The sequence below is a fragment of the Sminthopsis crassicaudata genome, chromosome 1, assembly GCF_048593235.1.
Source record: "Sminthopsis crassicaudata isolate SCR6 chromosome 1, ASM4859323v1, whole genome shotgun sequence".
NCBI classification, from domain to species: domain Eukaryota; kingdom Metazoa; phylum Chordata; class Mammalia; order Dasyuromorphia; family Dasyuridae; genus Sminthopsis; species Sminthopsis crassicaudata.
In genome coordinates, this window is record NC_133617.1 from 57,555,284 (window position 1) to 57,568,993 (window position 13,710).

General features: G+C 47.9%; 1 protein-coding gene across 3 annotated transcripts in view; it reads left to right on the forward strand.

The window, feature by feature from the left end:
* The window catches only part of MED16 (mediator complex subunit 16), a 128,928-nt gene that overhangs the window by 30,411 nt on the left and 84,807 nt on the right, over positions 1-13,710 (forward strand). For 2 of the 3 annotated variants that reach the window (XM_074305350.1, XM_074305368.1), the window contains 4 exons: positions 1,497-1,689; positions 3,216-3,432; positions 4,193-4,276; positions 4,777-5,968. In XM_074305350.1, coding sequence (XP_074161451.1) covers positions 1,497-1,689; positions 3,216-3,432; positions 4,193-4,276; positions 4,777-4,903 — 621 coding nt within the window. In that variant the 3' untranslated portion in view covers positions 4,904-5,968. Of the gene's footprint in view, positions 1-1,496; positions 1,690-3,215; positions 3,433-4,192; positions 4,277-4,776; positions 5,969-13,710 lie in introns of those variants that run through there. The other variant, XM_074305361.1, reaches the window with a different exon arrangement.

The window sequence follows — 13,710 nt, forward strand, 5'->3', positions numbered from 1 at the left end:
CTGTGGGGTTTATTGATAGCTCTTGTGTTCTGTCTCTGGTGCACTTCCAGATTTCCTACCTCAAGTCTCCTCATGTGGTTGCTTTTCTCTAGAGTGTCTGGTTTGGTAGCTAGTTTCCTTTCAGTTTAAAGTCCTTTGGATTAATTTCATGCAAATGACTTTTACCAGCCCTCCTTAAGGCCATTCTCTCTGTCCCAGAAGCCCAAATTTCTTTTTTTTTTTTATTTTATTATAGCTTTTTATTTTCAAAATATATACAAAGATAGTTTCCAACATTCACCTTTGCAAAACCTTATGTTCCAAATTTTTCTCCCTTCTTTCTGCTGATATTCTCTTCTAGACAGCAAGTAATCCAATATATGTTAAATGTGCAATTCTTCTATATATAGTTCCACATTTATCATGCTGCACACACAAAAAAATCAGATCAAAAAGAAAAAACAAAAAAAAAAGAAAAAAAATCTTCTATTTTCCTAGGGCGTATTTCCCAAGACCTGTCAAACCTGGATAGGTAAAATCACCCACTCCTGGTGATTCATGTGGTGACAAATGCCAAAGCAAGAACCTTGCTGAAGAGGAAGAAGTTTTCAGCTATGAAGTGCTGAAAAAAAAATCAAGGAAACAACCAAAAAAAAAAAAAAAACAACCGGTAAAAATACTGTGTTGTTGCCCACATTCAGTCCCCATAGTTCTCTCTTTGGATGCAGATGGCTCTCCATCACAAGTTCATTAGAACTGTCTTGAATCACCTCACTATCGAAAAGAGCCACATTCATCAGAATTGATTATCACATAATCTTATTGCTGTGTACAATGTTCTCTCGGTTTTTCTCACTTCACTAAGCATGTCTCTCTAGGCCTTTCTGAAATCGTCCTGCTGGTCATTTCTTACAGAATAATAGTATTTCATACCATTCATACACCACAATTTACTCAGCCATTCTCCAATTGATGGGCATCCACGTAGTTTCCAGTTTCTGGCCACTACTGAGAGGGCTGCCACAAACATTCTTGCACATACAGGTCCCTTTCCCTTCTTTAAGATCTCTTTGGGATACAGGCCCTTTAGAAACACTGCTGGGTCAAAGGATATACCCAGTTCGATAGCCCTTTGAGCATAATCAAAAACCCAGATTCTATTTCAGATGTGCCCTTCTTACTTGGCAGTGGTGATGAACTAGCCCCTGTGCATGGTTTCTGCACTTGATTGCTGAAAACTTCTTCCTCTTCAGCAAGGTTCTTGCTTTGGCAGCATTATTTGTCACCATGTGAATCACCAGCAGTGGGTGATTTTACCTACCCAGGTTTGACAGGTCTTGGAAATACACCCTAGGAAAATAGTAGGCCTTTCATTCTTGAGGTCAGCAGGTGCTCTCGGCTCTCCCCACCAGGGAGTCACCAACCACCCCCTCCTCCTGCTCCCCACGGGGAATGATGGGATGAAAACAGGGTTTGGGGAAGATTTACAGCTAACGCTATTTTTGAAATTCCACCAGGGCTCTCCCGTCCGCCCAGGCCACAGCTTTTTACGCGATGGCGCTTCCCTGGGCATGCTGAGAGAATTGATGGTCGTTATTCGAATCTGGGGCCTCCTGAAACCAAGCTGTCTGCCCATTTACACTGCGACCTCTGACACCCAGGATAGCATGTCTCTCCTTTTCCGGCTTCTGACCAAGCTCTGGCTCTGCTGTAAGCAACAGGGAGGGGTAGGGGAAGAAGTGATTAGTGACTTCAAGGCCCAGGAAGCAGAGGAGAAGTGAACGCCCATCTGGGCTGTGCCTCAACTTAAATCTGCCACTCTGAGAGAGCTCTTGGGGCTTTGCTGATCACAGTTTCCTTATCTCCAAAGGGAAATGTGGCAGGTTGTGGGGCTTGTCAAGTGGATTTGACACAGGGTTGAACAGTGCACTTTCAGAAGGGTAAAGCGGGGTGGGACAGAGTTAGAGCCGCTCCTGTGCGCAGGTGATGATGGCAGTAACCTTAGCCAGCATTTAATAGCACTTCAAGGCTTGCAGAGCACTCTGAAACACTGCTCCATCCCCACAACTCAGCCAGGGAATCGCTGAGAGACCCCCATTTCGCAGTTGAGGAAACCCTGACACAAGAGGCGAAGGTTCCCAGGGCCATATTACTAGCCAGCACCTCGTGCACGACTTGGGCCTCCCCAGCCCTGAGCCTGCCTGTCTGCCCGGCTGCTTCCCAGGAGGGTTAGAACCGGGGACTCAATCAAATAATGTGAAATTTCCTATGGGTAAATGTTCAATCCCTTACTGCCAGGTGCAGGATGGGGCAAGTGGGAATAGGCCTCAGGGCCTAGGGAAGAGGGCCAGCAACCCTGGTGGGAGGCCCTGGACCTGTTCTGCTTTGTAGAAGGGTAGGCCCAATTTCCCAATAATTAGAATTCTCCCAAAGTGGAATTCTCCCTCAAGAGGCTGTGAATTCCCAGACCAGAAGACTGAGCAGAAGCTGAGCTAGTAACTGCAGGTGTTGTGGGAATGTCAGGGCTGGCAGTGGGAGGGCAGTGGCCTTTCACCTGGACTCCAAAATGTCAGAGCCTGAGGGGCTTGAGACCTTAGAACTGGGTAGCCCCTGGGGTCAGCCCTCCATTTCAGGGGCTCCCAGAAGGGATCAGGCTTGCTCAGGTCAGGGTCCAAGCCAGTCTCTGGATCAGAAAAGTGAATGAAAGTATTTACTAAACACTGTGTGCCAGGCACGGTGCTGGGCCTGCAGGTGCAAGCAAGCCCAGTGGCCTCTGCCCACAGCCCTAAGGGGAAGAACGCTCACCAAGGGACCTGGGGTTGGGGGCTGTGTGAGCATGTAATGATGCAGAAGCATTTTGGAGGCCCGATTGTGAGCAGGGTGAGGTCACGGCTCCCCTTCCCGAACCAAGGCTCCGAGGTGGGGCCCAGTTTCTGAGGGGAGGGGATGAGAAGGGCAGCCTGGGAAGTGTCTGTTGGAGCGAGCAGAAGCATCATAGAGTGTTTAGTATGTCTGACGGGTGGGCTCAGAAGAATAGCCCCCAGCTCAGGTGTCTCTCTGGGAACCTTGTTGGACATGGTGCTGTGGAAGGACAGTTCTGCCCTTGTCACAAAGGCCTTTCCTCCCCCCCCTCCCCCCCCAGTGCTGCTGCTAACAGGCCCGGCACCAGAGCCCATCTCCTTGGGGCCGGTGAGGAAGTTCTGGCTTCCTGCCCATCATCAGCCTCTCTCCTCTAGGTCGGGATGAGAACCACCCCTCGGAGCCCGATGAGACCCTCATTGACGAGTGTTGCCTCCTCCCGAGTCAGCTTCTCATCCCCAGCCTAGACTGGTTGCCCATCAGTGATGGCATCATCAGCAAACTCCAGAGCAAGCAGCTGGTGCGACTCCAGTTCGGGAAGGCTCCTGGGCTGCTCGGCTATGCCGGCGCACCGCCCTTCGAGGTCCTTGCCAGGTAGGGCGAGCAGGGTGGGGACCCCGGAGAGAAGCAGCTAAATGTGTTCTGTGTGGCTGTGGGAAGCTGGGAGGGTCGGGGGTGCTCAGGCAAAGGCAGGAGAGTCCACATGCTACCCCCAGGGCCGTCTGCACATGGGCAGGTCTTGCTGGAGGACTCCCAGCCTCTCAGGGTTTCAGGAGACCGGTCCTGGGCTGGCCAGGGACCCTGCCCCCCTCCCCAACATCCTTCAGGGATAGATGCACCCAGTGCAGGCTCGGGAGCTCCTCACCACCCCAGGCAGCCCAGAACATTGTGGTACAGCTTCTGGTCAAGAAGTCTTGGCTGAACCGATATCTGCAGAGCGTTCTGCCAGGGAAGCTGGCGGGCAGGGGGTCCTCACCAAAAGCTTGTTTGAAATCGTATTTCAGTGTCTCGTTTCATTTTGTGAGAATAAATGCCCGATCTCGAGAAAGGGGACGGAGCCCCAGTTTCATCAGACTGAAGGTGGAGAATTCTGAGACAGGCGGAGATTTAGACGGCTTTTGTTTCCTCAAATGTACGGAGATGGGCAGGAGGCTGGCATTCCCAGAGCTTTTCAGAATCCTCTAGAAAGGGGTGGGAGGGACAAGTATTAAGCACCTACTGTGTGCTTGGCATTGTGTGAAGTGCTTCACAAGTATACCCTCTGATCCTATTGCCATTGTCCTCTGAGGGACACCTCCTGACCCTTCCTGTGGTGTGAGTTCCCTGTCAATCTGCTGTTTCTTTCTGTGTTCAGAGCCCCTGGGCAGCCAAAGATTGACCACCTCAGGAGACTGCACTTGGGGGCATATCCCACTGAGGAATGCAAATCCTGCACCAGGTGAGTGCCCGGGAGCCCCAAGGTCCAGAGTTCTGCCTCCCATCCCTCAAGGTCCAGGAGGCCTGGCTTCGAAGTCCACCTGAAGGTACTGGCATTGTGAACGGAGTGGAAGCTGGGCTTCTGGGGCCCCCAAACCACCATAACCTGCCCCTGCCCACCTGCCTGCCCTGCAGCGGCCCTTCCAATTTCAGACAATTCCGAAGGGAAGCTTCCCTCCCATGGCTGCCAGCCAGTCCCCCTGCTCATACCCTGCCTTTTTTGGAGCACAGCAGGCCCTCCCCCCAGCTGTCCCATCTCTGCCTTCTCCTTCCCATTGCTGGAAGGTGTCAGGACTGCGCAGATTACTGTAGGCCTCAGGGAGGTCCTAATGCAGGTCTTGGGGCTCCTGGGAGCCAGCTCGACTGTGCCCGTGCTCAAGGTCACCCTCCCCTCTGCCCTGCAGCTGTCCCTCCCCCAGCCTTGGTCCCTCACGTTCTCACCTGCTCTGCTCCCTCCCCCAGGTGCGGCTGTGTCACCGTGCTCAGGTCCCCCCACAAGGCAACAGCAGTAAAGCAGTGGGAACAGCGCTGGACCAAGAACTGTCTGTGTGGGGGCCTGTGGCGCAGGATGCCCGCCAGCTACTCATGACTGCCCCCAGAGGGCACCGCGCAGTCAGGGGCCTTCGGGCCAGCCTGAAGTCTTGTACATAGCTTTGTGACGGACTCGGTACCAAAAACCAAGAACCTCCCCCTTGGGATTCCAGATCTTTCTCCTTGAAATCCCCATTGCTTACTCTCCCCTCTCTCAGTAGAAGAGAAAAATTCTGCTGTGGGGGGAAGCAGGAGCATGTCCATGAGCCAGGCCCCCCAGTCCGGCTGGGACCAGGCCTCGGGCTGGCTGACTTTGGCCATGTGCTCCCCTTTGGGGCCCAAATCCTTGGACTGATGATGGATGAGGGCCCAAGTTGGGCGCTGAGGTCATAGATCATGGGAGCGTGTTGAGGGACAGTCGGAGGGGACTCCACTCAGATCTGGACCTGGAAGGGGCCTTGGAAGCCATTCCCCTCCCCATCTCATTTTACAAATGAGGACATTGAGACCCCAGGAAAAATAGACATTGGAGATGGCACTTAACCCCGGGGCGGTCCCAGGCGTGCTTTCCCCACATGGACCACGGTGACTGGGATGCTCCCCTGGCAAAGAAATGGGCCAGTCCTGGAAGGCCTCGTTCCCCCACAGCTCTGAGAGCCACAGTGTTCTCTCTCCTTCTCAAAGGTGGCAGTGCCTGCTTAAGGCAAGGGACGGCGAGAGCCCCGCAGCGCGCTGGCCGGTAACTTCTGCAGCCTTTCTTGTATTTGCACCGGCCCCGGAGACTGCCCGGATCGTGGGCAGCGAGCCAGCCTGGCAGTCAGGAAGGAGGCCTCCTCCTCAGTGCCCAGGCGAGGGGCGTCCAGGGCCCTCCTCCAGGCAGTGGGACGTCCTCACGTTGAAGGCGGTGGTCTTCCCTCCAGTACCATGTCTGGGAAGTTCAAGAGGAAGTTGTTAGGCTCCTGCCGTGTGCCAGGCCAGGTGTGACCTTATGGGTCACAGGTCTCCTTGGCAGTCAGTCTGAGGACACCGGCTGCAGAATATGTGCATAGGTCTCTCTATATGTACATGCATGCATCATATGTACAAATAGAACTTTTTTTTAAAGCTCCTGGCCCTGGGTTAAGAAGCCTGGCTTTAGTTTCCTTCTTGTTTTTGCCTCTTCCCAGAAATAAGTCAGTCCTTCCTTTGGCAGAACCTAAGGAGGCCCAGTTCCCCCCCCCCTCCCCTCCCAGATATCTGCTTTCCTGGGGAGATCCCCAGACTCACTCCCTCGCCCTCCACAAGAGCAGTTGCTGTCCCTGAAACCCTGCTGGAGATGGAGCTCCCCTTCCCCCACCCCAGGGGCCAGCTGCTCTCCCTGGCCCTTGCACAGGTCTACTCTCCATTTGTTCCTCTCCTGACTGGCTCTTCTGGGAGTTGGGGGATGGTGGAGGAGGGGCAGGGGGCTGCGGGGAGCATTTCTGTGTAAACACCAAAGCCTCCCATTAGTTTGGGGGCTCTCCAAGGTCATCCCCTTCCACACACGCTGAGGAAGACAATTTTCTAACTTAGAAAACAATTACAGGTAAAGGAAAGAGGAGCAGATCACTGGCGGCTTCCTCTGAACCTGCTGGATGGGGATGAGACGGTAGAAAGCTGTCTCTCCAGGGGTGGCTGGGGGCCTCGGAAACACAGCTCGCGTTTAGGGCAGATTGATGAATCCCACTGAATCATAACCTGGCCCTGAACCCCTGTGCTGCACACGGAGCCCTCTCCAGCGCTTACAGAGACCTGGGTGCTCTGAGAGGCCTTAGCTCGAATGTCGGACGGAGGGAGTCTTGGTATGTAGAACGTGAGAGCTGAAGGTCAGAATCTCCCTGTCAGAAGTAGAAAGGACAGACCAAAAAGGTCTGACCCATCCCATCTGGCCAGTAGCCATATAGTCTCTCTGATGGGCCAAGGGGGCATCCTTTGCTCCCAGCAGAAGTTTCAGTCAAACATCTGTTAGTAGTATGTGCCAAAATGGGGTCCTCAGGGAGCTTCTGTGGTCATCATTATACTCTAAATACAGAGAGAATAAAGATGGGGCAGCTCAGGCCAATCAGCTGTGTGACACGGGCTCCTGTATCCAAGGCATTGATGTGAATGCTTCCCTACAAACCTTCCAAGTCACCATTGAACCCCTAAGGGCTGTCCTCCGGTCCAGCCTGTCTGTCCAGCCAATGCCGGGCCCACCCAGTCATGCTCTCCTAGCAAACCTCTCCAAGCTCATGTTCTTCCAGGTTCACCTCGGCATCCCTCTGGTTTCTCGCTGTGGTGACCTGATGTGGAGAGAGCGTCTGACTGAGGGAGCCACGCTGTGGGCAGCGGTCACTGTGTCCGTGTGGTCAGTAGGAAGACCTGCACACGCTACGTAGTGAACAGCAGGGGTTTCCACGCCCCTGCTGGGAGAGCTGCTGCCTCGGCCCATTTGGTAGAACCCATTATGGAGCAAAGAGACGTGATAAGATGTGGTCTGTGGGCCCAAGGACGCAGCTGGACTAGAGGGAAGGCCTCTTGTCAGTCTGGGGACGTCGTGCACCTCCTCTCAGAATGTCTTCAAACCCCTGGAACAAAACGTTTCTTACAAACGGAGCAACTAAACTCCATGTGTACCAAGGTAGGGTACAATTCTTGGAAGGGCCCTTAAGCTATATACGTAGGAAATTGTAATTGAGATAACAGATTATGTTAGTTGTGCAGGAGAGAGCTCTAAGAGTGCCAGGGAGCCATCACTTATGGCTGGGGAAATCAGGGAGGACTTCTCCAAGGAAGCAGAATTTAGGCAGAATCTTTAAGGAATGGTAAAATGATCAGGGAAGGAGGGACTCGGAGGGATGGGGACTCAGAGGCCACCCAGTCCAATACCCATAAAGGCAAAAGCCTTCTTTATCTCCCCAGCAGATGGCCATGTCATCTTTGTTTGAAGCTCTCTAGTGAAGGGGAAATGCATCTTTTTATGTGGCAGCAATCCATTCCGCTTTGGGAGAGTTTGACAGTCTTTACCAACCTAACTTTGCCTCGTGGTCCCACAGCAGATAGGATCCTTCTCCCACGGTGCGCTGTGACTACTTGAGCCCAGCTGTGCTTAGCTCCCCCTTCCATCCCATGTTTCTTCAGTTGAGCATGGCTCTGATCTCAAGCTCCTTCACCATCTTGGTTGTCTACCTCTGCTCTATAACTTAGCATTTTTTTTTTATTATAGCTTTTTATTTACAAGATATATGCATGGGTAATTTTTCAGCACTGACCCTTGCAAAACCACCTGTTCCAATTTTTCCCCTCCTTCCCCCCACCCCCTTTCCTAGATGGGAGGTAGACCAAAACATGTTAAATTATGAACTTAACAAATTGTAAAGAAAATCCTTAAAGTTCATCTTTTGATGTGAACTTGACAAACAACTAGCATGGACATTTTTCTGTACAAAATATAACAGAAGGTAGCTGCAAATAGAGCTGTGAATCTCCACTATATGTAATTCATTTGTAAAATATATTTAAAATGTTATATGGAAGTTTCAACACTGCTGTTTGTGTCTCTTCTGAAACATCCTTCTGCTCTCTTCTGTTTATTTTTAAATTTTCCATTACTGCACTTTGACCTTTTTGTAAATATCACTTTCTTCCTCCTCTTTCAGTCTCTCCAATCCCCCCAAAAGCCCTGGTGTAAAACAAATGCGCTCTGCACCCTAGGGAATCACCTTTTTGCCCACAGTGGGAGGCAAGCTTCATCATCAGTCTTACAGAGCCCTTCCTGATGGGTCATTTCATTGGTCATAGATCAATTGGCTCTGTGTTACCGCTTACACCCACCAGTTGCCCTTTGGGTGACTCATCACCAATTCTTTGGATGTTCTGTATTACATGAGTCAGCCGTACACTGTCATCAGAAAAATGTTGATTTTAAAAAGATGAGTCTTTCATGGAAGCTTGGGGTTATTAAAAAGCACTGGGAAATTTCCAGGCAGCATAATCCCTTTCCTGTTCAATTCTGGGCCTAGTTTCTTGTTCATTCAGATGCTCAAAAGTACCTAAAAGAGGGAGAGAGAATAAACACTCAGAAAAAAATCAGGGACCTTATTATCTCCTCTTAAAAAAAAAAAAAAAAAAAAGCAACTGAAAATATCAGGTTTGCACCAGTAACTGCCCACTTATATTTACTTTTTCTTCTCTACAAAATAATGAGAGTAACCTGCTCACATGATGAGAGCGGCCATGAGAAGATGTAACCTGGGTTTCAAGCTTGGGGTATCTTTCATAGTTTGGTTTGATGTTGGTTTGAGAGCATGGGAAAAATGCATGACTTTGTGAAGGAAGAGATGTTTGTAGACAAAAAAAAAGAGAGAGACTTCGGGAAATCACAGACAGAAGAACCAGTGCCTCAACTTGTTTTTGATTTCCAATCTATTTCCTTAGAGACTTTGAAGAATTCCCCCTGGGGAATGAGGGAGTGGGGGTAAAGGTTGAGTCCTTTCTCTTGGTTTAGCTGAGATAAATCTCTTTTGATGAGTGCATACATATATTCACTTTATTTTCTGAGATGATAGTTGTTTTTTCTGTGCCCCTGATTTCTGTTTGCTAGCTACTTAGATATCTAATTATTCACTATTTGTTATGGTCTTTTATGTAACTTGTATTTGGAGGAAAAGGGACAAACGAGTGGATATAAATTTGGAGTTTGCAGCCCCTCTTTAAGAGACATCCAGGAAAGCTGCTTGAACCCCCCAAAAAGTCCCTAGGCTAGAAATATTCTGAGGGGCAGGAAAGTAAAATTCTAGTTAAGTATCCCTTCTCAGAAGAGAATAGACTTTTCAGTTTGGAAATGTCTTGCTTTCTGACTTCTTAACAGATAAGACTTGAAGTTTCTCTTGGGGGGGGGGGCAAAATCCCAAGATATTTATCCATGTTATCTCTGTGAACCATATATAGACAATTCATGCTGAAATGACATTTCCCACATAAGGCTAAGTTTAAAGGCAGAGAGGTTGGGAAAGCTTTGAAGAGTGGTCAGTAGTCAAGTGTGACTGGAGCCATTGTCCAGGAGGTGTGTGGCCAGAGACAGTGCTCAGCCTCTGTTGTCAGGCAACATGGTTGGCCCTGTACCCATGGTGGGCAGTAGGGACCCATTGAAAGCCCTTACCCGGGAAGGACGTGATCACAGCAGGGCTTTAGAAATGTAATTGCCATGAGGTAGATTCTCCAGAGTACTTAACCCATCTGCTGGACTTGATTAGTCCATTAGTTAACTGGATTAATTGTCATAATGCAAATGGCAAGGAAGAGCCTCTTCAGATCCTCTCTGAAAAATACATTTCTGCTACTTTCTCAGTGGATAATTTTTATAATTGTAATTAGAGAGGAAATCATTTCCAGGCCTTCTTAGCAAATTACTGTTGCTTAGTCAATTAGAATTTACAACGAAAACCCAATGGACTGAAAGATAGGCTTCAAACTTTTGCCCCAGTGCAGGGAAGACTACCTATGTGTAACTGGGCAGAGGGACAGAGACTGCAAGCTATGGCCCTGTCCCCCAAATTGTGGCAGAACAGAATGCCTGACCAGAACCTAACTGTAAGAGACCATGAAGGGTCTGGCCCAGATGCAGTGCCTTTCTCTAATCCCCCTAAGTTCTGACATTCTATGTTGCGTCCCAAGGTCCTTCCAGCTCTTGTGGAGGGCTGGAAATCCTTGAGCTCAGCTCAGATACAAGGAAGATGAAAGATCTCTTCTCACAGACTTGTCCTTGGACTCTATCCTAGATGTGTAGCAAATAATAACTACAGTTCAGAAAAACAGGTGCAATACATTGTGACGGTTAGTACTGGGGGGGGGGGAGGTAAGAAATAAGTCAAAATAATATGAAACATTAACAAGAAAAATATGCTATCTTCGTATTATTGTTTTTCCCATGAGAAAGAACGAGTTTTCTCTGTGATTTAAGGACCTTGCCTGCTTGAATAAACCAGTCGAGTGCAACTTGACTCTTAGCCTGAGCTTTTTCTTTGTTTTCTTTGCTTTTCCTCTCCCTCTCGTCCTGCAGCCCTGGCAAGCTCTGACAGTCTATGGCTTTGATATAAAAGGGAAATGAATTTCTTCTACGTGTTGGCCTTCCAAGTATCAAAAATGGGCAATTCAGAGAAATTACTTAGGTCTAGGAGGGCAGCCTCGTCCTGCCCATCACCCTGCGTGGGTGACTATCAGTTCCTCTGCAGGTAAGATGAGTTCAGGTCATGAGGGGGGAGTTCTTTTATCCTTTTGCCAGCAGGAAGAAGCTTTTGTGCCTTGATCCCCAGTGGAACTGGCTCCAGAATCTAACATTGTGAACAGAAGCCTGATGGGGGGTGAGGGGAGTGTTTGCACCTCCCTAGCTTTTGATGAGGATTGTCACCCCAGGTGTCCCTGCCTTGTTTAATCACCAAACCCCAGTCCCAGACAGCAGCCAGACAGGGAATGATTAGCCCTTAAAGAAGATAATTGGATAAAGACCACAGTGGTGGGGAAATTACCAGTCTCATTGTGGGCTCACAAAGAGGAGCTCTTTAGAACACCATTGAGCCAGCAGGACAAGGAACCTCACATGGATCAGAAGAGGCCATCACCAGGAGCTGGTTGTGCCTCGTGATTGAGCAGAGAGGATGCAGCCCCTAAGAAGAGGCTGCAGGGGATTCAGGCCACGTGAAATTCTTACTAAACTCCCAGAAAGACTGGTCTGCTCTTGTGACCTCTTCTTCCTCGCCATCCACTCACTCAGCCCCTCATCACTTGGCTTCTGACCCCACCACTGCTGAAATGTCAACAGCTTTGTCCAAGCTCTGAGCGATCTCAGAACCTGGATTATCAGAGCTAGAAAGAAGGCTAGAACATAAAACAGAGCAGCAGGTTCTGGAATGGCTGGAGTTAGATTATAAAATGTCCAAACTCTGAGCAATCTCAGAACCCAGATTATTAAAGCTAGAGAGAAGGTTAGAACGAATAGAGCAGGGATTTTCAAACTACAGCCCGGGCTAGATGCGGTCTCTGAGGACATTTATGTGCTCCGCCAGTTATGGCAAATGGGGCTGAGGAGTGGAGACAGAGTATGAGCTTTTTTACTATAGTCCGGCCCTCCAGCAGTCCTGAGGGACAGTGAACTGGCCCCCTATTTAAAAAGTTCAAGGACTAGGGCTAAAAAAAAGCCTTAAAAGCTTAAAAGAACCCAGAATGATGGGAAGATGTCAGAAGAGATAATATAATGCTAGAAGGGATCTTAAAATGTAGACCACTTCATAGAATGGTAGAATGGATAAGACCTAAGAATGTAGGACCTGGAAGAGGAAGAATATTAGAACCTGAAAGAACCTTAGAGACTATCTCTTTCAGTTCCTTCCTCTGAAAAGAAGGGGAAGTCAAAGCTTAGAGTGAGGTAATGAATATTCCAAAAGACAATAAGTTGGTGCCAAAGCTCAAATCTTCTGAAGCTCAATCCAGAACATTTTGCATCCCACCTGATTGGGTTCAAACACTGGCATTGTCCAAGGTCACTTATCATCTCCATGCACCTGACTCTCAAATTCACATGTTCTGGATCTGCATCTCCAACTGCTGAGCACCCACCTCTGGATGTCCCATGTGTATCTCAAAACCAAACCTATTATCTTGGCCATCATGAAAATCAATCACCCATCTTTTAATGGACTGCAATCTCTTCCAGGGAGTCCTCAGCACTTTCCCTATCCATTTTTTTTCTTTTATTTAATAGTATTTTATTTTTTCCAATTACATATAAAATAGCTTTCAGCATTTACTTTTGTAAGATTTTGAGTTTTGAAGAGGAAAATGTGGTCTATATAGTCAGACCTCTCAATAGAGTAAATAAATAGTAAAAATAATAAAAATAGTAAATAAAAAAATAGTAAAATAGTAAAAAAAAAAAAAAAAGAAAAGAAAAGAAAAAAGGATGGGGGTTCTGGTTTCAGAAATTCTGGGCTGAAAGGCAGGAGTCCTGGATTTGAGGACTTGTTCAAAATTAAGCCCCTTCCACTCTGTGGACTTGAGTTTCTTCCTCTATAAAACATATATATATGTGTGTGTACACATATATATATGCATACACATATTTGGGAGTTCTTAACCTGGGGTCTATGAATTTGCTTAAAAATTTAAAAAATTTTTTGATAATCCTATTTCAAATATAAGAAGCAGCTATGAAGGACAGTGACTGGAACAATGAGCCTAAGGTCAGGAAAACTGACCTTAAAAAAAAGCTGCCTGAATTAAAATCCAGTTTGACACTTCCGAGCTGTATGACCCTAGGCAAGTCATTTCACCCTGTTGGCCTCAGTTTCCTCATCTGTAAAATGAGCGGGAGAATAAAATGACAAAGCACTTCAGTAGTTCTGCCAAGAAAACTCCAAAAAGGGCTCAAAAAGAGTTGGACAACAACTGAAATAAATGAACAACAATACATTTCAATATTATTGGTTTCCTTTGTAATCTCATGTATTTTTTTTAACATATATAAATAACATTCTGAGAAAGTGTCAGCCAACTAACTACCATAGAGTTTCTATGGCAAAAAGTTGAGGACAATCTCTCAGTGCCTAGACAATCTCTAAACACCCTTTTCTCTCTGGCATTCTGTGGCTCTGTAAACTCAGGGAGCTTTGATCACTCTTGTAATCTGATTATGCTTTGACTTGCAACTCTTAATAACATGTGTTTGGAGCTGAGGTCAATTATTTCTGGACATTTACCAGCCTTCCCTCTTTCTGGGAAAATTATGTAATTTATATTGCTTTGAGAAGACAACTATCCCATCTTCACTCCTAAATCTCTTCTCTAAGTAGTCAAAACAAAATGACCTAGATG